This window comes from Pongo pygmaeus, chromosome 11 (assembly GCF_028885625.2).
Source record: "Pongo pygmaeus isolate AG05252 chromosome 11, NHGRI_mPonPyg2-v2.0_pri, whole genome shotgun sequence".
NCBI lineage: Eukaryota > Metazoa > Chordata > Mammalia > Primates > Hominidae > Pongo > Pongo pygmaeus.
The window spans coordinates 135,633,180-135,660,876 of record NC_072384.2 but is presented as its reverse complement, the minus strand read 5'-3'; the positions used below and the strand labels follow the sequence as shown (position 1 = coordinate 135,660,876).

At 50.8% G+C, this 27,697-nt stretch overlaps 1 protein-coding gene across 4 annotated transcripts in view; it reads right to left on the bottom strand.

Annotated features, from left to right (window-relative positions):
- Window positions 1–804: 804 nt before the first annotated feature.
- SH3BP4 (SH3 domain binding protein 4) overlaps window positions 805–27,697 on the bottom strand; it is a 103,582-nt gene continuing 76,689 nt past the window's right edge. For 2 of the 4 annotated variants that reach the window (XM_054478159.2, XM_054478164.2), the window contains 4 exons: window positions 20,840–21,089; window positions 12,625–14,984; window positions 3,732–3,920; window positions 805–2,860 (listed from right to left, as the gene is read on the bottom strand). In XM_054478159.2, coding sequence (XP_054334134.1) covers window positions 2,636–2,860; window positions 3,732–3,920; window positions 12,625–14,984; window positions 20,840–20,957 — 2,892 coding nt within the window. In that variant the 5' untranslated portion in view covers window positions 20,958–21,089 and the 3' untranslated portion in view covers window positions 805–2,635. Of the gene's footprint in view, window positions 2,861–3,731; window positions 3,921–9,612; window positions 10,032–12,624; window positions 14,985–20,839; window positions 21,090–27,697 lie in introns of those variants that run through there. The other 2 variants (XM_054478165.2, XM_063648126.1) reach the window with 1 other exon arrangement.

Here is a 27,697-nt window from a genome sequence, read left to right as displayed (position 1 = left end):
TCTTATTGGCTGTGTAAATTATGGGACCACATTGAGCCCTGTCCTCAACTGCAAAATGGGTATGAGGACCCAGCTGGTAGGTGATGCAGGGTGGAATTAACACAGGTACAAGCGGTGGAAAGCGTCCAGGTAACAAAGGGCTTATGCTCACTCCACAAGTCCCAGCCACGTGGAGGGTTTAGCCTCTCCTTGCCCCACGTACCCTGTGTCATCAACGCTGCCAACACACTGGTCCCCAGGTCTGGTCTGTTGGTCGTCTAGCTTGCTCCCACTCAGCCTTCAAGACTTGCATCAAAGTCATGTTCCCAAGAAAGATTTCCATAAGCCCCATTCCTCCCCCTACCTCCAGGTGGAGTTGGTCTCCATTAGGAGTCCTTCACTCCGTTCTCCCCCACAATACGGTCTTCCTGAAGCATGGTCTGCCCTTGTTTGCTCCAATCAGCACTTCAAGGCTGACGCCTGACACACAGAAATGACTCCATCCTAAACTTTCTATTGCGGGACTGGAGTTGCCAATTCACGGGACCCAGAAAACAGCAAGTCATCGATGTGTTTTCCTTTGAGTGCCTGGTATAACACCAATTCCCATTTGGTTAGTGGTGACTGAGTGACTCGTGTTTCAAGAGCAAATTAAATGAATAGCAAGAAAATAGACACCTGCCACACCAGCTGTCATACTGTCATCTAGGGGTGACTATTTTGGGGAGGCAGCCATTGGTCTATGTATAAATACTTACATTAGGTTTCATTTTTGATTTATTTAAAGTCTGGTTGGGTACAGAAATCACACACACACTTAACAGGTTAAAATATCCAAATAAAATTTACTGCAACTTATGTAGAATTTTATTTGTGCTACAAGACACGTTGCATAGGAAACTATTTAAAGCCCCTGAGGAAAAAACATCCATGGTTTAAGGTGCAACTGGTTTTGTTTCTTCTTTGGGGAAAAGGTGATAGATGATCTCTGGGAGAAATTATGGGGTGGAGTTGAGAAGCACAATCGAAGGTTATATGGTGGGATGATTGGCGAATTGTGTGTCCTGGTTCTTGCAGCATAAAATAGCTAGTGTTTGTTCTTTTTTTCAGTCCGTTGGTCTTCAGTAGCTGAATAAGTAGCTATACAACGTTTCAGGCCAGTAAGGGAGTATACATTGATTATACTAAGGAAGTAACATGTTTCAAGAAAGCAGTTTTAGAGAATGAGATTCGGGATCCCAAATGGTCCCTGACAACTGCAGGCACACAGGATGTGTCCTGGCACGTTGCTGAGGATCACCTCACTCTACTGATTTGCCAGTATCAGTCCATCCTCCTGCTCCCTTCCAACACGTGACATCTACGACGCATTGTGAGATTCACACAGCATGTCTGCACCCTAAAGTTATTAATGCAACACTGTGCCAAGTTCCTGATTTTATGTGAGACACATTTTCATTTTTACAAAATGCTCATCTTGCTCAGATGATCTTTACATTGTACAAAAAATGGTTTCATCTAAACTATTACCTCTCTCCGAGGAGACACAGGTACACCAGGAAGGAAGAGGGGTTAAGCCTTAGATGAAATGAAATGCAGAGTTTGGCAAATGGCAGCTGGCACCTCTGCACATCAGCATAAGGCGTTGCTTGTGAGGCCAACAACAGCATCTGCAATAAGCACGAGAGAGTCGGTGGCCACCAAGGCTCTGATTCGGTCGTGAAGTTTTCTTCCTGTCCACAGAAGAGGCAGCAAACTCTATGGGAAGCACTGCTTTGACCCCAAGGAAAAAACAGTACAATGGCCTCGTAGCAGCAGGGACCACCTCACTCTCAAATGGCATTGTTCTTGTCAATGACTAATTGCACACTGGCAGGGGCCCTAAAGACTGTCAACTCAGGACTGCTTTCTAATCTATTGGCAGAAACAGCTCAGGGCACCTAAATGCTAATGCGGGACTTCACTCTGCCCACTGAAGCTCACCAAAGATTCACATATTCTATGGATGGTCATTTACTACGAGTGAGGCAAAGCACAGAAGACAATCAAATCCGAGGAGGGAGCAGGACCTGGGGCCTTCTCAGAAAGAATGAGCTGTACCCGTTTACTGAAAAGCCACTTTTTCCCACGTGATTCACCTTCTTACACATGAGGAGTGAAAGAGGTCCAATAAGTGTCTTTCCGGGCTGAGTGTTGAAATGCAAAGTGTGGCTGGGAATCAGAAATGCCCCCAGTGACCTTTAAATACCTATATACATCTCTAACATAATTTAAAAAGGTCTATAACAACATAAAAACCTCAACAGCCTGTGCCCCTATTAAGTTTTCTTTTAAACCTTTATGGTCCATAAAAAAATTAGATACCACCTTTCTCATAGATCCCTTCCCCCCATTCATTAAAAAAGTGATTTTAAATTTAAATTTATACTTAACAAATAGAAAGCTATGTGATTGGCAACAACCTGCAGTAGGCAGTCCCTTCAGGCCTCTCCCTCGATGGAGGAGGGCAGCGCATGATGGGTGTAGCTTAGCTGGCAGGCCCTACATCTGTCTGAGCAGCCGCCCCTTCCTCCCTCTTCAGCTCCGCTGTGACAGCAGGGCACCCAGGGCAGAAGAGGGCTTGCACTCCAGAGCAGCAGGAGGGGAGGGGACCCATTCAAATCACAAAGTCATCCTGGTCTGCAGGGCTGAAGGCGGCTGCTCTCAGAATGTCCAGGGAGTTCACCAAGATCAGAGTCCCAGTGAGGTGCTTCCAGCGCTTGGTGATGGGGTTTTTCATCTTGTCCAGGCCCAGGTGCAGCTCCTGGATGACATCCCGGTAGCTGTCCCCGATCTGATGGCTCCAGGTGAGTAAGAAGTCATACGCAGGCTTCCACATGGCCTGGGAGGTGGAGTCGTAAAAAACAAAAGAAGGGAGAGAGGAAGAAAGATTAGGAGACAGAACGAGATTTGTTCCTATTACTTGGTGCAGCTTCTGTAGTCACTATTTGGGATACTCTTTCATGAGTGAGACAAGCCCACAGAAGAAACAGTGGAACCATCTCGGGGCCAGGGTCAGCACATTCCAGAGGGAAAAGCAGGGCTTTGTGCAAGAGTAGGTGTGCAACAAATGAATAAACAGAAAGGATTTCTCTTTTCTTACAATCTTTATGGTACTTTCTCTCTGTGCCATTTGTTTGGAAATTCATCCCATTCATAAAAGACAGCTTTGTCCTTGGGACTTCCTGCTTCTGGATCTTGCAAGCCTGAACCGTCTTCCAGGAAGCTTACTAGGGTGCCCTCCACAAACATACGAGAACACAAAGGACCTCTGAGCAAGAGCCCAGCCAACCAGCTTTGGCCCAAGTTATGTAACATACCAGGTATCACTCCAGTCCAGAGCGACTCACAAAGGCCTCTGTGTATGTGTTACTGCATTATTCAGTCCTACGGATGGTAATTTAAGATCAAAATGAAGAAGGGACAGGCAGTCCTGTTTGTCCTTCCCATGCAAGGGACAGGCAGTTCTGTTTGTCCTTCCCATGTCGTGTGGAACAGCCTTGACATCCTAAAGCCAAGGCTCACGACAACCAATCCAGAGGACGGCTCCCACTCAGTGAGGCGCACCCAGTGCTGGGCACATGCGTGCACATTTCACCTGTCACACCCTCACAGAAATGCCTCGAGGCAGACTTTTTACGGCTGTACTGCATGGGTCCAAGGAGCCCAGGGACAGAGGGGCTCGGTGAGCTCGAAGCTCAGCCGCTGCTCACCTCGCTGTCCACAACCCCGTTCCTGTCCCGGTGGGGAGACTCGTAGGCATCCATCTGCTGCTTGGAGACCTTGGCCAGCTTCTCAGCCAGCTCCCGCCAGCGCTGGGCCACCTCTACGGCCGTAGTCAGAAGCACAAAGTCCTGGATGAGTCTGACCACCAGGCCCTGGCAGTCCATCTTCAGTAGGGCCTGCAGAGGAAGAGGCACAGCGTGAGACAGTGTAGGGAGTGGGGCAGGCTCTGCTCCCCGCAGAATTCCAGCAGGTGGCGCAGGAATGGCCATGGGCTCTCTATTCTCCATGTTCCCTGGCCTACCAAATGTCCCCTGAAATCGATCACTGCCAGGACTCCCAGGAGAGAAGAGATGATGTGCAGAGCGTGTCAGGTTCACCAGTGTCTCCCTCCAAAGCCCACATCCACCCAGAACCTCAGAACGTGACCTTACTTGAAAATGGGGTCTTTGCAGATAGAATTAAGATGAGGACCTTCTAGATTAGGGGAAGTCACCAACGACTGGTGTCTTCATAAGAAGAGAAAGCAGACAGAGAGGCAGTGGGAAGAAGGCTGTGTGAAGACGGAGGCAGAGACTGGACAGATGCGGCCACAAGCCAAGGAATAGAAGGAGGGTTGAGCCAGTGGGGCCTAGGAGAGGCAGGACTGCAACACCTTCTCCCCCACCACTTCCAGACGGAGGCCACCCTGGGACCCCTGACTGAGACCTGCGGCCTCCTAAATGGTGAGAGGACAAGTGTCTGTTGTTTGAAGCCCCTTGGTTTGTGGTCATTTGGCTTGGCAGCCCCAGGAAGCTAACAGACAGGGTGAATATGGATTATATTTGTCACCACTCCCACTCTCTGGGGACACCAGAGAGAAACGAATGCATTTCACCAAAGGGACACCATAGCCTGAGGCCGAGACGGACGGAGGGCGAGCTGGACCTGCTGAGCGTGCGGTGCTGACATTGGCCAGTTAGAGAGCACTGCGGGCAGAAGGGACGAAGGCTCGGGGACTCAGACAGGGACCACCCAGGGAGAAGAAGACAGAGAACGGAAGAGGCCCGGGGCAGAGACAGAGGGTGTACCACCAAGAACCACGGTGACCAGGAGATCCACAGACCTCCCCCAGGACTGTGCAACACGAGAAAACAGTTTCCACAATTGGTGGGACTGCTCCCACGTCAAAGCTGCAAGAACTTTCTACTGTGTCTTTAGGACAGGGATTACTAATCACAGAGGAAGTCAGAGGGGAGGTAACAGGACAGCCAGCCCTGCTGGGACAGTGAAGTCCCAGCTGAGGCTGGAACAACCACATGGCCGCCTTGGGACTCAATTCCCTCCTAAAAACGGGGGCTGGATGGGACAGGCATTGAACATATGGCTCAACAGCCTAATATATCCGGGGGACCCCAGGCTGGGGTCAAACTCACATTTCTGGTTTAAAGAAACAAATCAAATTGGCTAGCAGGAGCCAGCAGGCCTGCTAGTCCTGTACACTGTGCCAAGTCACATGACTGCCACTGGGTGTCATGCAAGCGACTCTGGCGCCATCCTAATTATAAATGAGGCCACACATGGTTAGCGTGCGGCTCTGAGCCAGTCAGGATGACGTCATCAGGAAGGCAGGAGAGCCGCATGCTGGGTCTGATTCTTGTCTGAGTCTCCTCTGCCATAGAAGGCACAGCTCACCCCCACCCTTAAAGCTTTCTCTTATCCAACAATGGGAAAGGCTTGGCTTCCAGGGCACAGTGGCCCGAGGCAGCCCAGAGACGGTTTCTGAGGCTCCCGTGAGCCCTTGGACAGGCGAGTTGCTAAGAGGAGATGAAGTCACCAGGCCTGGCGTTCTTTCTCTCTGCGCTCTGTTTCAGCACCTGAGGTTGTCATTTTAGGACTCCAAAGTGTGCTAAAAAACAAACAACCCCCCACCCCCGCCAACCACACCGCTGGTACCAGCACTCTTTGGCCGACTATTTTGTGCCAATAGCAGGGTCGTCTTGCTAGCGCTCATGCCGTCGGCTGGGCTGCTTACTTCAAAGCGAGCCCAGCTGTTTTAGACTGAGCATTCTAATGTACACTTTATGTTTATTTGGGGGGAGTCTAACAATACAAAAAGGTGATCTTTTTGGCGACGTGTGGCATGCATTAGCCAGAGTAGGTGACTCACGATCCTTCTAGGTGGGCCCCCAGCATCTCAATCCATGCAATTTAAAAAGAACCAGGAGTGACAGATCATTCTGATGCCTCCCTAGATATGAGAGGCTGACAGCTGGCTACCAACGAGGCTGGCCAGAAGGGGGTTTGAGGACCTGGTGGCCGTTTCTGTTTTTGTAGAAGCTACTAGAAACCCAGGGCTTGCTGAGAGCCAGACACTGGGCTCCTCCACTCCCCAGAGCCTCCCATGAAGCAGAGGCTGAGTTCAACCCACTTTACAGAAGAAGCTGAGAGAGGGGAAGTGGGTTTCACACCTAGAAATGCCAGAGCCAGAACTGCCTCCGGGCACCCAACCCCAGCTCCTCCCTGCTGTGTGGGCGGCAAGGCATCTGTTCTACAGATAAGCACAGGAAGCCTGCAGACCCCAGGCTTGTCCTGGGTCCCACAGCTGGAAGTGACAGGCATGGAGGCAAATATGCAAACTTCTCAGCACTCGGCCAGCGGCCTTCCCAATTCCGTGAGCCCCACATGGCATTGGGAATTGAACCGAATGTAAAACTGGTCTGGATTATGCTTCATATCAACTATTTATATATTTCAGAAGAAGGTCTGTTTCAATTTGAATTTGGATATATTCAAAATAAATTGTTTTCAAAAATTAAATGTTGACTAGATTTGTTTCAGAAGATAAAAGCATACAGGTGTGTATTCACGTGTCAGGAGGGTGTGTAGTAAGCTGGTAGGCTGTCAGATCCTAATTTTCTTGCTGTGGTGGCAGCCTCGTCTGCGGTCCTGGGAAGGTGTGCTGGACCACCACAGGGTTTGACATGAAGTCACTCAATGTCCCCACTCAGCTCTTTCGTGGCTACTCAGCACACAACAAGCTCATCTGGCTGTGTGCACAGCTGCCTGGCTCCAAAGCGGCCTCATTTTCTAGGTAACAGAACATGTCAAAGTCACCTGCTTCTGACTCGAGTCATTCCTGGCACGAGTGATCAAAACCACTCTCTCCCCAGGGGAACTGGGTACAGGTCCCCAAGGTCCTGGGAAACACAGGTGTTCTCTGGCCCCTGGGAAGGAGAGCGTCTGGACTCCATCCAGGGGCAGCCAAGGTCCCATTTCCATGGATCCTGGATGAATGGAGAGGTCGGCACTTCCAACACCAAGAATGAAGGCGTCTCTCCCTCACTCACTTACACAACTTTTACTGAGCCCCGCCCTGGTTTAGTTTGTTACAAACCACTCACACCATCAACAAGGCATAATTGATGCATATTTTTAAAGGGCAAATTTTGGGTGCCCACCAATTCTTAGCAATAGAAAAATTTCACAGCAGGAGGCTCTAGCTCTATGAACCTGATCCTTGCAGCTTCCTCTTTTTATGGGCACACAGGTACACCAGGAAACACTCGATGGACTGATGCACTACCCTGGTTTCAGCTGGAATTTTGTTAAAGTGAGTACACCATGATTTCAGTCAGGGTGACTGAACTTTATAAAGGAACAGATAGTATTTTTGGCTTTGTGGGACCCACGAAGCCTGAAAGCCACAGACAATGCATATGGGAATGGGTGTGGCTGAGTTCCAACAAAACGCCATTGACAGGAATAGCAGGTCTGGGGGCCAGAGTCTGGCAACTTGCTTCAAGAGAAATTCTTGTCCAGCCACGGTGGCTCACCCCTATAATACCAGCATTTTGGGAGGCTGAGGTGGGAGGATTACTTGAGCTCAATGAGTTCCACACCAGCCTGGGCAACACAATCAAACCTTGTCTCTACTACAGACAAAAAAAATAATAATAAAAAATATTAGCTGGGTGTGGTGGCACCTGCCTGTAGTCCCAGCTACTTGAGAGGCTGAGGTGGGAGGACTGCTTGAGCCCAGGAGTTCAAGGCTGCAGTGAGCTGTGATCACACCACCGCATTCCCGCCTAGGAGACAGAGCGAGACCTTGTCTCAAAAAAGGGGTGGGGGGAAATATTCTTATAAAGTACAAAGAAATACAATTTAGGCTTTTTTGCTTCATGTTTATTCCACCCTGCTTCCTTCCCAACATGTCCCAAAACTGGAGGGGAAGCCTTCTGCACATGGCACCTGGACAATGGGCCCAGCCTCCTTCCCTCTCCCACGTTAACAGCCACAGGCTCTGGCTTTGGGGCTGCCTGGGAGGAATCCCTCAGGACCCCATCCAATGCACACTGTCCATCACCTCCTCTTCTGGCGGTTAAAGTGGGTCTTCTCCCAATTCACAGAGAGTCCCTTCACACCACACCATTCTTTCCCGCCCCAACGCGCCCTATGCACTTGCTAGCTTCCTTATTTCTGTTAGTTTCCAAGTCTCTTTGGGTTTATTCCGGCCCCCACTCCACTCCTAAAACAACCACCCTCCCTTGCTTTGCATCCCACAGCAACTCCTTCTCTTTCTTTCTCATAGAAACTTCTCTACAGAGCCCGACACACCTATTTCCCTACCTCCCGCAACTTGACCAAAACGCCCCTGCTACAGCCATCACCGATGGCTCCAGGTCACCACACCCCACGGCTTCGTTCTTATGGTGGATCCAGGACCAGTTGTGACAGCTCACTCTGGCCCCTTAGGAAGTTCTCCCTGGGCCTGAGGCCACCATGGGCTGCTTCTGCTCCCATGGCTGATGGCCACTGCCCACAGCTATCTCCAGCTGACTCCCCTTCCTTCCCCACCATGATAACACAGACCACGTGCCAAGTGCTGACAGTATCCCGAGAACTGGGAATAGTCTCCTGCATCAAAAGGGCGCTGTTGAATGACTTTTCTGATTCTTAAAAAGCTGGGTTCCCTTTCAAAGGCCTCCACCACTGCCAGATGCTGCCCCTCCTCTTTGCCTGACAGGAGCCCACCAACCACACAGTGTTTCTGGCCAGTCTACAGAGGATGCACAGCGAGGGTTTCATGTCCCCTGCTTCACCTCTGACGCGTCAGGGGGCTGAAAGAAAACCCTATCCTGGAATCATGCCACCGCCACCATTTTTTGTACATGGGACCCCTGAAGGAGCACAAGGCTTAAATGTGAATGTGCATGTTTCTCCTTTCATAAATATTCATGACTCCCCCTATGGCTTATTGAATATGTATATTTGGCCACCAATATCCATAAATTCTTGTTGCCTTTGCCCCTCCCTTGAAGTGTCTGTTTTTGGCTTCTGGCAGGAGGCTCTGCTTCCCAACCTGTCAGAATAGCCACCCGCAGGCTGTAACCCTTTATGAGGAATGAGGCTCTCCTTTCCAAAAGCACAAACCTTGTCATTCTTCAGCTGACACCATCATGGACAGAGGCTCTGGTGGGAGAGAGGTGGCCAGGACAGAGGGGTGCTCTGAGTGCAGCCACAGCCATGCTGCTGGGAAGGGGCAGGCAGAGGCACTGGGATGCCTCACACACGGGCTCTATCAAAAACAGGCGCAAAAAGAATGGAAAGAGGAAATGGAACCACAGAACAGAAGCACGGTATGGCCACGTGAGAATGCCTCCAGCTTGGATTCTTAGCCCAGCCCAAGGCCTGCATTCATTCATTCATTCATTCATCACTCATTCATTCATTCCTCACTCATTCACTCATCACTCATTCACTCATCCATTTATCACTTATCCATCTAGTACCTCAGTGTTTCTTATGTGCCGGGGCCCTTCCTCTCATGGGACCTATGTTCAGTTAGAGTAATAATGAGAAACAAGTGCACAAGAACATAAACAAACTTGTTTCTTTTCTTCTCTTCCTTTATTTTCAAGACAGGGTTTCAGTCTGTTGTCCAGGCTGGAGTGCAGTGCTGCGATCATAGCTCACTGCAGCCTTGACCTCCTGGGCTCAAGCAATCCTCCACCTCAGCCTCCCAAGTAGCTGGGACTATAGGTGCGCACCAACACACCTGGCTAATTAAAAAAAAAAAAAAAATTGGAGAGATGAAGTCTCACTATGTTGCTCAGGCTGGTCTTGAATTTCTGGGCTCAAGCGATTCTCCTGTCTCAGCCTCCCAAAGTGCTGGTATTACAGGTGTGAACCTCCATGCCTGGCCAAAACAAACTGCTTCTGATTCAAGAAACACCATGGAGACAGAGGATGATGGAGGGCACGGGGCTGCAGAGAAGGACGTCCTGGAGAGACGGCATTTGAGCCGGCAGCTGAGGGAGATGAGGAGGTCTGAGAAAGGGAGCTCCAGGAAGAGGAACAGCATAGCATCTGCAGGGGCTGGAGGCCAGGTGAGCTGGGTGTGTTCAGGGCAGGGATGCACGGAGCACAGTGGCCCCCACGGGTGGGATGGGTAGGGCCAGATCTTACAGGACTTTGTAGGGCAGGGGCAGGGGCAGGGGCAGGGGCTGACCCAGGAGAGAGGAACAACCCAGGTCTCATTTGATTCCTTTTTCCTTCCCATCTCCCTGCACACTGACTGTCTCAAACTCTCACACTTTCCCCATCATTTAAACACTGTTTCCAACCCAAGGCATCAGAACAAGGACACCGAAAGCTATGCTAAAAATGAGAGGCAGGGGGTGGCCTGGCTGTGACTCTCTGGGAGGGGCAGGTAAAGCGGTGGCAGAGGCCGCAGAAATCGTGGCAGCCCTGTGATGACAAGCGGAATAGAACAGCCAGTTTTCAGGGTCTCCTAATAAATGCTCTGGGAGAAATCCGTCTGTGGTTTCTATAAGTTTGGCCAAGATGATGACTGACACAGGCGTGGGGGGCGGGTGGGGACACTGCAAAACCAGTTTCACTTTATCACCACAAAAACTAACCTTGCCTCAGGGAGCCGACCTGGCCAAGGGCAAGTTTCACTTCCTCCTCTCTGGGTAGAGGAAGGACTCAGGCACAGAGGACACACCCCTCCCTGGAGCGGACGGGAAGGCCCACCAAAAAATCCCCTCCCAGAGATGCTCACCAATCGAATTGAAAGAGTTTGATCATTTACGTCTTTTGGAAAAAGATAAAAAAGCAGGAAATGAGTGTAAAAGCCACCTCCTTGGCGGTTATTTTCCACAGCTGGTGTGGTACTCCTGGTTGTGTCATTTTTCCACCTCTGGTGCAACGTCGAGGTGAGTGTCCTGGGCTCACCAATGCTGTCAGGCTCCACGACAGCACGCACGGCCATGGCTGCGGTCTCGGGGCTGCCCACACAAACGCTCTCACAGGATGGAGGTGCTTTGTCTGCCACTGTGCTGGGTGCACCCGTGAGGAGACCAGGCCACGGCCAGGCACCAGGTTCTGGAAAGTTATTTTACTGGAGAGCCGGGAGGTGTGCTCTGAATCACACACGGGTGATGGCTGATGGGAGGGACGCAGGCCATCCCCTCCCTGCAGGTGACCCCACGTGGGGGCCCGGAGGCTCCCCTGCTGCGTTTGTTCGCTTCTTCCCCACCCAAGTGCAGTGACTTCCTGGTTGCCAAGGTGGCCCCCCTGACGGCCGCTTCCAGTTCCATCTCCCTCCCCTGGGCAATCTCGTGGCTGCATGCTTCTGGCACTGCACACAACTGCAGGCCACCCAGAGAGGGTCTCACCCGACTCCTGCCCCACTCCTGCCGGGCTGCGTCCCTTCTGTCTCCTGGCTCAACATGGGCAGCCGAGCCGGGTATGTGCCACGTGTGACCCTTGCCTGCACACCTGCGTCTACAGGACACTCCGGGCTCTCCCAGACAAACAGGGCTCAATCCAGGGGAGCCGGGGAGGTGGCAGAAAGGCAGGGCACCGAGAACCACACCTCTCAGAAGCTAGGACGCAAGAAAGCCTGCGGGCTCAGAGGAACGAGGAAGAGCGGTACATGCCAAGGTCACAGGGTTTTCCCACAGGAACGAACACCAGCGATGCGCCCCTCTCCGGAGGATGGGGGTGGACTCCGTTCTATCACAGGGAGAAGTCCACAGGGACTCTCCACCACAAACACCCCTGGGGATGCCAGGACACGGGTACGGCTAAGCCTAGCCAAGGTAACCGCCAGGACCCAGCTCTGCTGACGGTGGGGCTGCCTGCGGGGAGCGGTGCTGAGAAAGCGTTGAGCAAATGCTCCCCAATTGGCTCGTGGGCCAGGGCGTAACCCACAGTCTGATGCTTACTTCCCCCTTTTATTTCTTTGGATTCCAGTTCACGGTTGTGCTGGCAAAACAAATGCTGTCCTCGCCCCAACTCAAACCAACACAGAGGCGGAAGTGGAAACAATACAGAGATGTTGGAAGCTTCAAGGAAGCAAAGGCGAGAAAAACTCACATTACAATGAACACAGGCTTTGGGGCAGCGGTTCTTGAGACTCTGGAATCTGACACCCTGTTGGGAATCTAATGAACCACAGATCTGCTCCCAAGAGATCTAAACTGAAGTGCCCCCACCCCCACCGGGTCCATTCTGGGACCCTCTTGGAGCTCACAGATTCGGTGGGAAAAGTGACTGGAATGCTCTTCTTTGCAGGGTCCTTGGGTTGTCTGGGGCCCCCCAGGATCCCCCGTAAACCCCTATCTCCAGATGCACACTTCAAACCCCACACGTATATCCCAGGCAGTGGGACATCAGCCACAGACACTGTCCTGGTGACTTACAACAGCATGGCCCACGCCCACGCATATTGGGAAGGCTGTGCTGAGTCGCATCTATCTCAGGCAGCGGGACATCAGCCACAGACACTGTCCTGGTGACTTAGGACACCATGGCCCATGCCCACATGCACTGGGAAGGCGGAAAGGCTTTGCTGAGCCGCATCCCTGAACACCCAGGCACCTGCTGAGCACTCACCATCACAAGCTCCTTCTGGAAGGACTTCCGTTCTTTGTTCTCAGTGTTGTTACAGTCCTCCTTCAGCTTTTCCAGGACGGATGCCACCCGCTCGGGCTCACTGTCCAGTTCCGCCCGGCAGAAAAAGGTGAGCGGCAGGTTCACGTAGCCCAGGGCGTCAGCGAAGGAGCGCCAGCTGCTGATGTTCTCCATGAGGAGGGTCCTCACAGAGGCATAGATGTACGTGAGGAACTTGCAGGGCCGCAGGATCTGCTCCAGCAGCACCGAGGTGCTCAGCTCGGGGCCTGAGCACAGGCTGGGCCGGGCCCTGCCGACCACCAGCACGTTCTTGGCGTGCACGAGGCCCACCCTGCCCTGGTAGTAGCCAATGTACCACTCCTTGGTCCACAGCTGGCCCCGGAGCCTGACCCGCTCCTCACTGAGCAGGGCGATCCCATCGCCCTTCTTGTACTCCAGCAGGTAGTGGTTCTTGTTCTGCCGCACCACAGTCTTGAGCAACTTACCAAACTTGAGGCTGGACACCGGGCGGTCCTGGAAAGTCGGGTACTTTGTAGTGGTGGCAAACGGGGACAGGATGATTTTCCCGACTTCGTTCTTCTTGAGAAACCTCCTTTGCCCGGAAGGCTTGATGGCACTTTTAGGGGGTGGCTGAGGAGTCTGGACACAAAACTGGGTGAGGATGGCCTCCTGGTCGTCCTTCACCTGAACCCGCAGCGTGAAGTCAGAGAGCTCGTTGGGGTTCTGGGAGGTGATGGGGAAGATCAGGCGGCTCACCTTGCCCAGCTTCAGTTGGAATCCTCGCACCACTTTGGCCTGCTCGCTGGCTTTGACCTCGTAATTTGTCATATTGGAAAACATACAGACCTTGAGATCCTGGGGCCTGGACAAAACGAACTGGTGCTTCCCCCACAGCTGCAGGGCCACAGGGGCAGGGTTGGGTGCCTGGCGTGTGACCTCGCTGACCAGAAGCGTCTTTGGGGCACAGTCATGCCCAAAAATGGTCACTACCGTCTTGAAGGATGGGTGGATGTGTTTAGGGCCGTAGAGCCCCACTGTGACTTTTTTATGGATGAAGTCCCACACGGTGGAAGGGTAGAGGATGCTTGGGCCATGGGCAACGATAGCCACGTACATACAGGGCTCCAGGTTGTGCAGCTGTGCCTGGACCGTGTCCCCACAGCTGCAGTTGAGCGGGACGGAGACATACGGCCCTTCCTTTGAGTCACTCCTCAGGCACTGGAGGCCCACTGTGCTTTTGCTAAAAACGTCATTTTTTATCTCAGCTGACACTTTCATCTCCAAGATGATAGAGGTTTTCACTTCCAGGTTGCTCAGCTTGACCTCCAGCACAGGGCTGATGCTGCAGGACCTGTCACTGTTGAGCTCCAGCGGGGGGTCCAGCAGGGCTTTCATGGAGATCTGCTGGGTCTCCCCAGGGGCGACATGGCCCTCGGGCACGTGGATGCTGATGCTGGTGTCAGGAAGCTGGACAGCACCCCCGGAGCTATCCAGCTTGCACACGATGTTTGTCTCCACGGCTTGGGTCTGGCCCCAACCAGGGCTTTGGCCAAGCAAGTCCAGGTCATGGCAAGACCGGGCCAGCTTCCGGTGGTTTAGCCAGGCAGTTCGAAAATCCTCCCGGCTCTGAAATTGCTCGGGGGCAGGTGATTTCAAGCCGGTGAAGAAACTCGACGATGTGGGAGCGTCGGACTTGGCTTGGAGGACGGAGAGTTCCGAGAGACTGTAGGAGCGCTTGCTTCTGAAGAAGGGGTTGTCCCGCCTGACCGGCAGCTCTGCATGGAGTCCGTTTGTGACTGGAAGCTCATCGAAGATGTTGCCAGTGCTATTCGTGGTGGCTGAGCTGGATTCAGTGAAGGAGGATGTGCCCGTGTCAAAAAGGAGCAAATCCACAGTACTTTTGGGATTCAGCTCATCCAGGCTGGGCATGACAGGCATGTTCCCATTCAGAAACGGGTTGGTCTGGACCCCATTCCAGAAAGGGTTATTACTGTACGTTCTGCCTGGTACTTTTCTGTCATCTGTCCATCCCCCGAGCAGCTCCAGCTCCTTGGCTACCTCATCTGGGCTGTCTGGAAGATTGTCAATCATACCGCTGTCACTCAGTGTTGAGTTCCGGTAGTTCAAGGGCTGCACATAGGAGGAGGGGATGTAGCCCATTTCAGTGGTGTTGTGTGCGTACCACCACTCACCACCAGATGTGTCCAAGACGTAGAGATGGTCACCCTTGGAGAACTTCAGTGTGGTGAAGTTGGTGGGGCAATAGTCCTTGATCGCAATCACTTCCTTTGCATTTCCGAAAGGTGTGGGGTTGTCTACTAGCAAGGCACTGGGAGAAGGCACTGTGCAAAACACAAAGAAAACAGATGGTGAGGGCAAGGCCGGCGGGGTGTCCAGAGAGCTTCCCAAAGGAGAGAGGAAGGTGGTAAAACAGACAGGTGGACAACAACCCAGGCAAGTCACCAACAGAAACAAACCAAAGTGAAATTCGGTAGGTAATTTACCTGGCCAACAAACTGGTTCCTGAGAGTACCATTGCTACTTGGTCACTTTCAAAATCGACAGCCTATGCCCGGCAGAAAGACCACAGAGGAGCCTCTCTATCACTCACAGAAAGGCAAATCAGTGCAATGGAATATTTAACATGCGCTATGCCCTAAACATCTCATTTTGGGCAACGTTAAAGTTCTTCTTAAAAGAACTGCTAGTAGATACAAAGAGAAACTGAATGTGATTAACTTAGAAAACACGGTGACATGATGAGTTAGGTGACCACTGCATGTGACCACGGACTGGAAATGAACAGCTTCCCAAAACTCCTGCGATGACATGTATGAGCTGATTCCAAGCTCTGCCTCTGGATGGAAAGGTTCCCTCAACCTGCTTCTTAAATTTCCAAGCTCCACCTGTTTCTCACCAAACTGTTTCCTCAGATAAAGTAAGAATTCTAAAGTCAGTTCCTCCAACCTCTTTTATTCTTATTTTACTTTATTTATTTATTTGTTTATGAGACAGTGTCTCCCTTCACCAACCAGGCTGGCATGTATTGACATGATCTCAGCTCACTGCAACCTTAGCCGCTCAGGTTCGAGCGATTCTCCTGCCCCAGCCTCCAAAGTAGCCGAGATTACAGGTGTGTGCCACCATGCCTGGCTAATTTTTGTATTTTTAGTAGAAATGGGGTTTCACCATGTTGACCAGGCTGGTCTCGAACTCCTGACCTCAAGTGATCCTCCTGCCTCAGCCTCCCAAAATGCTGGGATTACAGGTATGAGCCACTGCACCCGGCCCAACCTCTTTTAAATTATTATTCAAAATCACAACATGAAAACAGACTGTCTACATACCTTGAAAATGAGAGATTATGCCTAGTCATAGCTCATAGTATCATTGAACAAGTGTTGAAGCAGTCTGAAAAATTCCAACCCTTTAAAAAGTGAATCAAGTTAATTTACGGCTCCTGCCATTAAACTCTGTATGTTACCAATGCAGACGGCAATTGAAACAGCAAAAATAAGTCAGCTAAACAAGTGGTGTGTTTTGAAAAATAATGGATATGATTAAATATCCAAGTGTTTTCTCTCCCTCTCATACATGAGAAGGTATATTCAGAAAATGAAGAACATTCTTTCTGAAGAAAATAAGCATATATACTTCTCCCCAGGACTCCCCTCCCCTACCTCCCAAACTGCCTCACTTACGGAGTCTGCTGACATTCTGGCTTTCTGTAATAAACAATTGAAAGAAAGAAAGGAAACGTTTCTTTTCTTTTCTTTTTTTTTTTTTAAGTTGCCAAAGCAAATGACCAAAGAAAGGAATCCATTTTTAGTTGAACTAAACCTACATCTTTCTAATGTGATGAAGTCCACAGTCATCGTATTCTATCAAATTGCCCTCCCCACCCCAGAAAATCACCTGCCAGTTTCCTTTTCCTTTGAAAGGAAATAATCACACTTCCTTGGGAAAGTGTTAGGAAATCAGGTAGACAGTTTCTATTCATTTACATTAACTGGGTTACAGAGATGCGCTTAGCTGGGAGCATCCCTGGGCCTTGAAGCCCCACCTACCTCCTCCTGTGAAATTACAGCAGGCCATCTATCTGGGTGTCTCAGAGAACCCGGCTCTGGGATCACTAAACCTAGACTTGAATGGAGCCCTTAGAAACTGTGTGATCTCCAGAGCCTAAGACCCCACTCATGATGGACAAAAAGTATATTTCCTCAATGAGCTTTGGAGAGGACAAAATGCAAAGACGTGGATAAGGCACTTGTCATAATATTGCTTGACCCAACTTGAGGATACACAGGATGTTATGTGAAATAGACATCTCCTGGCCCCAATGTTATCTTTTTCCATAGCTCTTACCACCAACCACTACATCATGTACCTGATGGGGTTCAGAACATGCTACCCCAAAATATAGCACCATGCATATTTTAAGCTAGAGGAATTTGAGAAACCACAGGTGCAGGAAGGACTCCCTACCCGCCCCCTGAAGCAGGTCATAGACCCTCAAGTGGGAGGGGCCCTCCCTATATGTGGGGGACAGAGCATCCTATCTCCAAGGACGCAGGGAATCTGCAATGCCCAGGCCTTGCTGTCCTCCAGCTCATGACACTTGCTTATGCTTTTTCTTGTCCCATCACATTTTTCCAGGACTCTCCACACCTCATCAAACCCCTCAATTTTAATTACTTCTTTAAGTCTTCATTTCCTTATGAAGAAATAACACATCTGTAATATACATAGAACATATATTAAGTAAGTTTGCATGCTTTTCTCTTATTAATGTCTTTTGTTATAGGGGCCCAAGCCAAGAACTAAGAATTTTTCCTTCTCTACATACCTTATATATATATTTATATATATATTATTTTATATATAATAATATATAATGTATATTGTATATATAATAATATATAATGTATATTATATATATAATATATAATGTATATTATTATATATAATAATATATAATGTATATTATTATATATAATAATATATAATGTATATTATATATAATAATATATAAAACATATAAATTTTTAATATGTATATATAAATTTTTAAATATATATTATATATATAAATATATATATATATATGAAATGTGTGTGTGTGTGTGTGTGTGTGTGTGTGTGTGTGTGTGTGCGCGCGCGTGTTTCTTTTGCAGGGGGAGCCTCTATCTCCCCATTAGGGTATTAGCACCCATTAGAGCCTGTTTTATTTGCTGTTGTATCCCTGGGCCTCGTACAAGGCCTAGCACGTAGCGGGGACTCAATGAGTATTTGTGGAATGAATGATCATCGTGCGTGCGTAAACGACACAGAGAAGCCATAATCTATGCTATTGGATCCTGGTGTTGGTGAAAGCAGTGTCTGAATTCCCCCTGGCTGTGCCCTTGTGCTCTAAAAAAATCATAAAACCAACAAATTATTTAATATGAGATGGGAGTGAACCAAAACCTGTGAAAGAAAATGGCTTTGATGGAGAGGGGGGAAGAATTGATGTGGGTCAGGCTGAGGCCAGAGGATACAGAAGCTCTTCTCCCTCATTTCTGTTTTGCTAGTCATGATCTCCAGGAATATAAACCATTTTATCTCCTTGACACAATCTACAGGAAATGTCACATAAAGATGAAAACTAAATGAAAATTAAATAGAGCTTGCCGGCCATCAAAATCTTGCTAGAATCCCTCAAAAGTTATGTCCTTATTATGCTCCCTCAGAATAATTCCCTTACACTAGTTTCAAAATTAAGAAACCAAAGCAATCAAGAATGCTTTGTGCATAGCCTAGAACGTATCCATGAGAATTATCGCTCAGTTTTATCCAACTGAAGAATAAGAATGGTTTCACTTAAAATTCCCAGCACTCTCCTTGGAAGAGAAGTGGTAACAGATTTCACTCAAGGGATCAGGCTTAGCCAAGGGAAATCACCCCACTCTTCCTTTCCAGAACCCTAGGGAGGTGGACTGTTGTGTGATTCCCCCTTCTAGATGAGGCCCTCCATCAGTCAACTGCCACCAAGCAGCTGGGGACACTGGGGAAGGGCTTCCATCCCATCAAATGCCAGAGAATCCCTATCGAATTCTATCTTAATGAATTCTGAGGAGTGTTACCCAGATTCATAGCTATCTTGATTTTAATACAAAAAATCTCCCTGGGTGTTAGGAAGTTCAATGTACTGAATAATACATTTCCTATCCCTCTGCCTACGTTCTTCTGCAGGCAAAACATTCATCAGCGTAGAAGGTTTCACAGCAGAGATTTTGGCTGAAATAAATTCCCACCTTGAAGTCTGTCTATCACCGGGATGTGCGTGAAGCTTCTGGCTAGCACACTGCCTGGGTCACATGTGGCACCTTGGAGGTAGATTCCCCAGGATCTCTGGCCTTGCCCAGAGATCCCATGGTTCTGTCCACCTCAGATTCTCAAAACACCCTCCCCTTCATGTTCGAGGCTGTCCTCCTTCTCACGTTCGAGGCTGTCTTGTTTGCCTTCCTCCTCTAAATTTGGGATTCTTTTAGGGATAACAGCCAATATTTCCTCCAGAGCACTGTCATTATTATTATTGTTATTTAGACAGAGTCTCAGAGTGCAGTGGCATGATCTCGCTCACTGCAACCTCTGCTTCCTGGGTTCAAGTGATTCTCCTGCCTCAGCCTCCCAAGTAGCTGGGATTACAGGCACGCTCCACCATGCCTGGCTAATTTTTTGTATTTTTAGTAGAGACGGGGTTTCACCATGTTGGCCAGGCTGGTCTCGAACTCCTGACCTCGTGATCCGCCTGCCTCGGCCTCCTAAAGTGCTGGGATTACAGGTGTGAGCCACCACGCCCGGCCCACTGACATTTTTAAAAATTCACTTCACTTTAAGACTCTGCCCTCCTCACTTTAACACTCTGCCCAAATCACACAATTTATGCTCCCAAGTTCTAGCTTTGACTCTGATGAGTTGGGCTATAAAGCAAAAAAAAAAAAAGTCCATTAACAGAATCTGAAAAATAAATGCTTCAGTTATTTATGGCAACACCCAATCACTGTTGCTCTCTTATTAATAAAATCTCACACTGGCTAGACATTTCTTTTAAAGAACATTTACAGCAATGCTCAGGGATGCCAGCATCAATCAGAGGCAGGGAGAAGATGTTTGGGATAAAGGGGAAGGAGAAGCTACTCAATTAGACAGACATAAACACAGTGCATATACTTTTTGTACAGCAGGGTAGAGGATTACAACTTTATCTGGGGGATAGCGGTTTAGTTCAAGAAACATTTACTTAGCACTGACTTTAGGCTGGGGCTCAGGATACAAATGGTCAAAGTCAAGTTCCTATTTTTCAGCTGTGCTCCAGGCAAGACAATTTCAACAGCTAAGAGAAAGCCAAGGGATGATGATATTGATGATGATGGTGCTGTCACTGCAGCTGCCAAGCCCCAACGGAGCATGTGACAGAGACTGAATGTGGCCTAGGTTAGGGCAGATGTCCAGGAAGAAAATGACCTGCTAGTATTCACCTTGGTGTCCAAAAGATAGGTTTTCTCATGAACTCAATTTTACGAGGCCACTGGAGAAACCCGGAGACCCAGGGTTATTAAACTTTAGAACCACCTTCTAGATCAGGGGTTGGTAAAGCATGGCCCTGGGGCCAAATGAGGCTATCTGCAAAATAAAGTTGTCTTGGAAACACGACTTTGGCTATTTAATGACTTACTTCTGTGGCTGCTTTCATGCAATAAGGCAGCAATGAACAGTTGTGACAGAGATGGTATATGGCCTGTAAAGCTTCAAATATTTCCTATCAGACCGTTTGGAGAAAAGGTTTGCTGACCCCTCCCCTAAGCCACCTTTTTTCTCCTCTAGTGGTTCTCAATATTTCATCTATTTGCCACACTCTCTGTTCCCCTGGGTTTCTGTACTACCAAGCTCCCTACCACACTGTCACCGAATTTTATCAAGTAAAAAGAAACATACCCTGTATTAAGAAGGGGTTTCACTAATAAGGAGGAACCAAAAAATAAGACAAGTGACTATGATGCCAGGGCTAAATCTATTACCATGATGAAGTTTAAAGAACTAAACTTTAATTATCTGAATGCTAAACTGGCAATCTTTAAAGCAGAAAAGTTCTTGGGTCCCAACTTGCAAATCCCAATGTTCTCCCTCAGCCACAGTCCTGTTCCCCAGAAGCTCACCTTTGACGTCATTAAAGCTCGCCTCTGAAAACCCTTCGCTCAGGTCAATCAGGGTCCCCTCTGACTTGCAGCGAGGGAGGCCGTTGGAGTTGGCCGCTCGGATCCGCTGAGCCGCCATCTTGAAACTCGCTTCCCGGGTAAAGCCGCTAAGGCTTCATATTTCTTCCTCCAGTTATCCCAGCAGACGCTGAAGCTTCTGCCTCAAGCAAACACGCTGCGCGGCGGCATCCACTCGGCAATATGCTTCTTCCTGAAAGTAGAGGAGGAAAAAAAAAAAGTCCCTCGAGCAAGCGAAACATGGGTTCAATGGTAATTTTATGGGAAGTGGGAATCCTCTTTCTTCCAGGCGGTTCCAATGAGGATAGACCCATTTCATCTTTCCTGGCCCAACGGAGCAGAGCAGCGCTTGCTCCTTGGCCTCTGTGCCCACTTTGTGCTTGTCTCATTGGCACCCTGGGCACACACAGCCCACGCAGTGTTTTCTGGCTGGCTGTTTGCACCTGCTCTTCTTAGGGGCACAGGGGGTTTGTGAGATGTGCTTCGGCACCTGGCCAGTCCATTCACCGCAGTCAAAGAGGAGGACACAGCAGGACTGTACAGTCCACGCTGCTAGCTGCAGGGCTCGGAAAAGGAAAAATCGGCCTCTGCTTGTTCAGAGTGGCTGATCCCAGCGCAGGAGCAGTCATCATGGTGACTCGGCCCCGGGAAGCAGCCATCAATGAGCACAGCCCAGCAGAGGCCCCAAGGGTGATGCTCCCTACCCATCCGCTCCTGAAATCCCCCTGCACCCCAAATAAACAATTCTAAACACAACACAGAGTGGCCATAAGGTATTCTCAATGCAACGTATGCAGATGAAACCAGGGCATATTTACTGAACCACTGTTACTAAGCAGGAAAGATCTTTCCGTGGAAGAGACCACAAGAATCACCCCTAAGGCCTCTGCTTTTTCTTTCTGGAATGGCGCACAGACAGGACTGAAGCATGTGGGGGGTTCTGGATATGAATGAGGTGACTGGCTCTGAGCAGGCCCCTTCACCAGGGTCCAGGGAGAAGGGACAGGAACAGCAGTGAGTCGATTTCAAAGCGGTGAATTTCATGTGCTCTCCAAGAGAAACTGGCAGACACTGTCATAGCTGGCCACAGTACTTAGAGCTCTGAGCAGGCAAATCTCACCCCTACATAACCCGGCACATATACGATGGTCTGAGGTCTCTTATTCCTCAGTTCCTCTATCCAGAGACAGCTGAGAATGTAGCTTCTGACCCAGTGTGCTGCCTTTACCATGCAGAGACCCGGAGGCCCTGACACCACCCTTTGCAATGTTTCTGCAGCAGCCAGGTCGGAGCCTGACCATCCCCACTCTTCCCCCAGACTCCATGTGCAGGGAGCATGGCTTGGAGGGCCCCCCGTGCGGTGAACAGAGCCAGGCGTGTGTCCACATGCTGCTATAGGGACAATCTTGTGTTCAATATTTAACCCTGCCAAGTCTCAGCCACTGTCACCACTGCATCAGAAGCTGCAATCCCAGCTCTGAGTGACCGGCGGGCAGTGGCTCAAGGGAGGTGTCCTTTCCATCTCAAGTCCTCAGAAGGCTGCATTCTGCACCTGAACACTGTCTGGAGAGAAGGCAAGTGTTACGGACTGAACTGTGTTTCCCTAAACTCCTGTGTTGAAGCTCTGTCTCCTAATGTGATGGCACTGGGAGATGGGGCAGTGGGGAGTAGTTAGAGTTAGAAGAGATCATGAAGGTGGGGGCCCCATGATCAGATCAGTGCCTTTATTTGAGACACCAGAGAGCTTCCGTTCTCTCTCCCTCTACCACGTGAGGACACATGAAGCCAGGAAGAGGGCCCTCCTAGGAACAGAGCTGGCCGGAGCCTTGACTTTGGACTTCCGGCCCCTGGAACTGAGAGATGAGCCTCCCTTGCTGGGCCACCGGGGCTGTGGTGCTTGAATGCAGCAGGCGGCAGGAGAGGAGGGCGTGGCGGCCACCTCTCTGGGGAGGGGCAGAGCTGCCCTGCTGGGGGCCCTTCCCTTAAAAAACACCCACCTGAGCCCAGCCCCGCTGTCTCTCCTACCCAGCAGGGTGAGGAGGGGTGGAGTGGAGGCCAGCACTCACCCAGGCCAGTTATTCACAGGAAGGAATGAAGCTGTTCTCCCCAAACTGGGTGGTCACAGATGTTTCCATCTTTCTGTATGAAGTTACGACAGTCAGGTCTGCGCGCTTATTCCCTATTCCCGGCCCCTGAGAACTGTGCGTCGGGGAGAACCCCGGACGCCCTGGACCCAGACTCCCCGACTGGAAGTGATGGTGCTCAGGCCAGGAGGAGGCCTCCTTCCACCCTACACTCCACCCCTCTGCTGGGGTCTGGGACGCTGAGGCTCAGCACTGACGGCACAGCACCCTTGCCCCCTACCAGAAGCAGCGACCAAGTGGCTCTGTCTGCACAGCCTGCGTGCAGAGATGGATGAAGGGGTCTTGCCGCCACGTGAGAGACCATCCTACCACAGCCAGGCAGCCTGGCAGCCCCCAAATGCAAGGGCCGTGTGTGCCAGCCCCCGGGCTGCTTGGAGGCCACTGCGGAGACCCCAGTGACAGCCACCTCCAGAGCAGCCTGACTTCAATAGGCTGAGTGAGGAGTAAAAATCTTTCCCACACAAAAATGCGGGATCATTTACTGAAGAGAATCGATGCAGAGAGAAAACGAAGAGACCCATGAGTGGGTGAAGGGAGGAGCTTCAGGACAATCTCCAGCCCACAGCTGGTACTTGCCATGTGGCCTTTCACGTGTGACGGTGACAGTTCCTTCCAGAGAGTCTCCATCTGACTGCACCCGAGGAGGAGGAAAAATCAGGGGGTGTTAGCTGTGAGGGCAACTGGAGCCCACCTGCCCATCCTGTCAGGGACTGGGGTGCCCCCACCCCCACCAGTCCAGAGCTACTCCGAGGACTGCGCCGGGTGAGGCTCTGGGTCACAGTGGCCGAACGAAGACTCCTGTTAATCACCAACGTGTGCTCTTCCCACTGGGCCCACGACTCTCCTGCAGAAGGGAAAGGGCTGCCTCGGCCACCTCGGCCACCCCGCCCCCTCCTGATTATAGCATTGCCTGGTTTCCCATTCACCCCAGGAGGAATTATTTCATGGAGGATTAACAAAAAGTCCGTCTGGGCACAAGAGGGAGGCATTCCCAGAAGCTTCTTGGCATGTCCTGGCTCTGCAAAGCTGTCAGCAGAGATGGGCATCAGGCACCTGGGGCTCCACGCAGACTGCTCAGGGCATCGCCAGCCCTGGTGGGGCCTAGGGCGGTAACAGGAACTGTTACCTGGAGAGCACGACTGGCCACCTAGTGGGGCCCAGAGAGCTGCCCATAGAAGGTGAGATGCCAGTGAGTGTTCAGAGAGGAGGAGGAGGCGGCCCAGAGGCCTGTGGAAGGCCTAAGAACAGGTGGGCACAGTGAAGACCTGGCTCCACCAATGTGGAGGGGCTAGAGGGATGGAGGGGCTGTGGTGGAGCCTGCAGCGAAGGCGGGAGGCCAGGTAAGCGGGCAGAACGCGGTGGTGAAGGGTCAGTCTTGCCCAGGAGACCCTGGGAAGCCACTGCAGCTTTCCGATTGAAGAGGAGAACTCTGGCTGTAGAAAAGGGAAAAATGGAAGCAGCAATGTCGTTTTCTTTGAAAACTACTGACATATGGACTCCAGCGCCCTGGGAGCAGAAGAAAGAAGTCACAGAACTGCACACGTGCTTTCTGGAGATGCACCAGTGTTTGTGTTTATTATTGATGGCGGGGTGTGGCCACTCCCCTGAACCAGTGATGAGACAAAGGGCTAAAGTGTTTGCAGTTCTAGAAAGAGATCTGCAGTCCTCTCCCCATAGAGGAAACCATTCAAGGAAGACGAGTCAACAACTGTGGACCCTGCCACCCTCACCCCTTTTCAGGCCGACAGAAGCCAAGCAGGGAAGCCCCATTCCCAGGGCCCAGAAGCCATCATGTTCCCACGGGTACCACTGAGCTCACTCACAGGCAGCCCTCCCCTCCGCACAGCAGGTGGGAGACGTGTGTCCTGTGGCCCTCAGTGCTCTGTAAATCCCCAGATTGACAGCTTCCTCCCCAGGGCCAGAGGGAGGCCATCCTTGAGTGGAGCTGTAACACCCATCCAGACATTCAGGGGTGAGTAACAGAGGTGCCCACTGTCCGAACCCTCGGGGCCGTTTTTACAGTACAGAAAGAGGGCAGCCAGCCCTGGTGTGGACTGAGTGCAGAAGGCTCCCCACTCCCAAAACCTTCCTGAGCAGGTGGAGTCACCCCGAGGGCTGAAAGGGAAGCTCTGCTCCTCCAGACACCACCGCATCTACAGGGGGCTGGCACGGGATGGAGATTGCAGCCAGCATCCCAGGGCTGCCCTGTGTGCTCCTCACTGGGATGTCACCTCTGTCCTCTTTCCTACAGCAGAATCCTCTCCCCTCCCACCCCTCCTCCTCCTCCCAGCTCAGCCTGGTGTGGCCACGCTCACTGGCCACCTCTGGGTGATAACCTCTCAATCTCCCCTGGATCACCCACTTCCCCCGATGGATTCTAATAGCATCTAACGAACAGACGTGGATGCTGACGGTTATGTGTCCTCCCCTTACAGCACACATACAGGCTGCGCTCCAAGCTCCACCATGCACCATCCCACTGCGTCCTCAAGGGCCCTAGGCAGCAGGTACCAGACTTGGCTGCACTTTGCAGATTCCATGAAAACGGGCTTGGAGAGATCACTAAAGCAACTTGCCCAGGGTAATGCAGCCAAGACATGAGCCTGACAAAACACTCTCTGCTCCCAGTCTTGCTAACTATTTCTTCCCACGCCCAGAGTTGCCCAGGCCTTCGCTGCCAGTGGCTGCTGGGCCCCTGGAGGTCCTCAAGCTCCTCACCATCCACCTCTGCTGAGCCCTTGATTTTCTCAAAGCCATGCTGCTGCCCTGCTCGAACACCTCTGGACAGTGCTCACCGCTTTTAAAAAAATCAGTCTGCTCTCCCCTGGCCTGAGATGCAAAGCCCCCCACTACTCAGTCTCCGCCTGTACCTCCAGGGTTATATATCGCTGATCTCAACCCTTCAATCAATCACCGGCCACATTCGCTGGAGCTTGCTGTGTCTCCAGCCGGCCCAGCACCGTCCACCTCTGCATTGTTCCTTCAACTGCTGCTTGGAGCATCCAGGCCTCACCCAAGCTTCCAGGAGGCCCGTCTTCTCTCTCCCCATCTCTTAGCTCCGCTGTTCCCCAGCCCTGCAAGGTCCTAGAGTGACTCACCAGTGCATGGCCTGTGGAGCGCAGGTAGCCCAGAGCCCACGGCCCAGAGCCTCAGATCCGACTCGCCCATCCCGAGTGCCACACCCGTGAACTGGTCCTTGCTTTATTAGAAAAGGAGTATTGTAAAAGGCACAATGCTGTGATTGACTTTATAATGAGCTCCCAAAGGTTCATTATGCTATCTTTCCTAAAATTATGTACTTGTATGAAAATGTGCACAATAAAACATTTTTAAAATTAGAAAATATTAGGAAACATACATTAGCTACCTTCCCAGGCACGTACCATGACAGAGAACGGTGTGTCCGTGGGTGTGGCTATCTCCCCTTGGCTAGGAAAACTGCTAAGGAGCCACCAACTCAAATGCCCAGGCAGCCTGAGCCCCCTCAAAGCACAGGTAGACATGGCTGCATTCCCATTCTTTTGACAAGTGGCTCCTGAACCTCAGACTCAGACACCCCCCTGCCCACCAAGTGCTCCCTTCAGTACCTAAGATGCATCTTGAATTTCCTGGATCCAAAGCCAACTCTGGAGCTTGCCCCAAACCCCTGCCCCTGGCCTCACCCATCTCAGCCATGCACGGCAGCTCCATCCAACCAGCCAAGAAGCCCAACATCCCTCCCCGTCCTCCTTGCTCCATCCCTCTCTCATGCACTCCTGGTGGCTCCACCTGCAGAACACAACCTCTGGCTGACTTCTCCCCAGCACCTCCACACCACCGTCATCTCTCGACGCAATTACAGTCATCAGCTCCTCTCCAGCAGGCCTGCCTGCGGCCTGGAGTCCACCCCTCAATTAGCAGCCGGAACATTTTGAAAAGTCAGTCAGACGCCCTCCGGACTCTGTTTGAAACCCTCCAAAGGCTCCTGGGCTCTCATCAGCAGCTTCCAGTGCCCTAGAAGCCCAACATCATCAGCCCCTGTCCCATTTCCTGCTGTTCTCTGCCTTCCTCCACTTGACTCTTCTGGTCTCCATGAAGTTCCCCAGGTACCAAGCCCCTCCCACCACAGGGCCTTTGCACATGCAGTGCCCTCAGCCCAGAAGGTCCCAAGCCTAGACACGAGATGCTCTCGTCCCCTCACTTCATTCAGATCTTTGCTCAAATGTCAACACAACCAGCCCTCACCCCATCCTCTTTCTCTGCCCTTTATCACCGCTAGACACACCATGCACAGACTTGTCCCTAGCCCAATTTCTCTATGATAATCTGAGCATTCCCAGGACATAGGACCATCTGTTTGTCTTTTTCTGTTCCTGTCATGTGCATGGTTGGCTCTCAAACCCGAATGAATGAATGAATGAATGAATTTGGTTTCAACAAAGATGACTGTTTCAGAGGTACCTTGGTAGGTATCTCTGGGATAATCTTTAAAGGAGCCAAATGGCTGATGTGATAGGATTATACTCAGGAGGCTGAATTTAGAATTCTACTCTATTCCTGAAACCTAAGCCACACATTCTCAAAACACCAACAGGTTCCCTTGGTGGGCACCTCGGGTCTACCTGGACAGTCCAACAAGCTTGACCACCCTCTACTCAGCAGGTCCCAGTGGTCACTT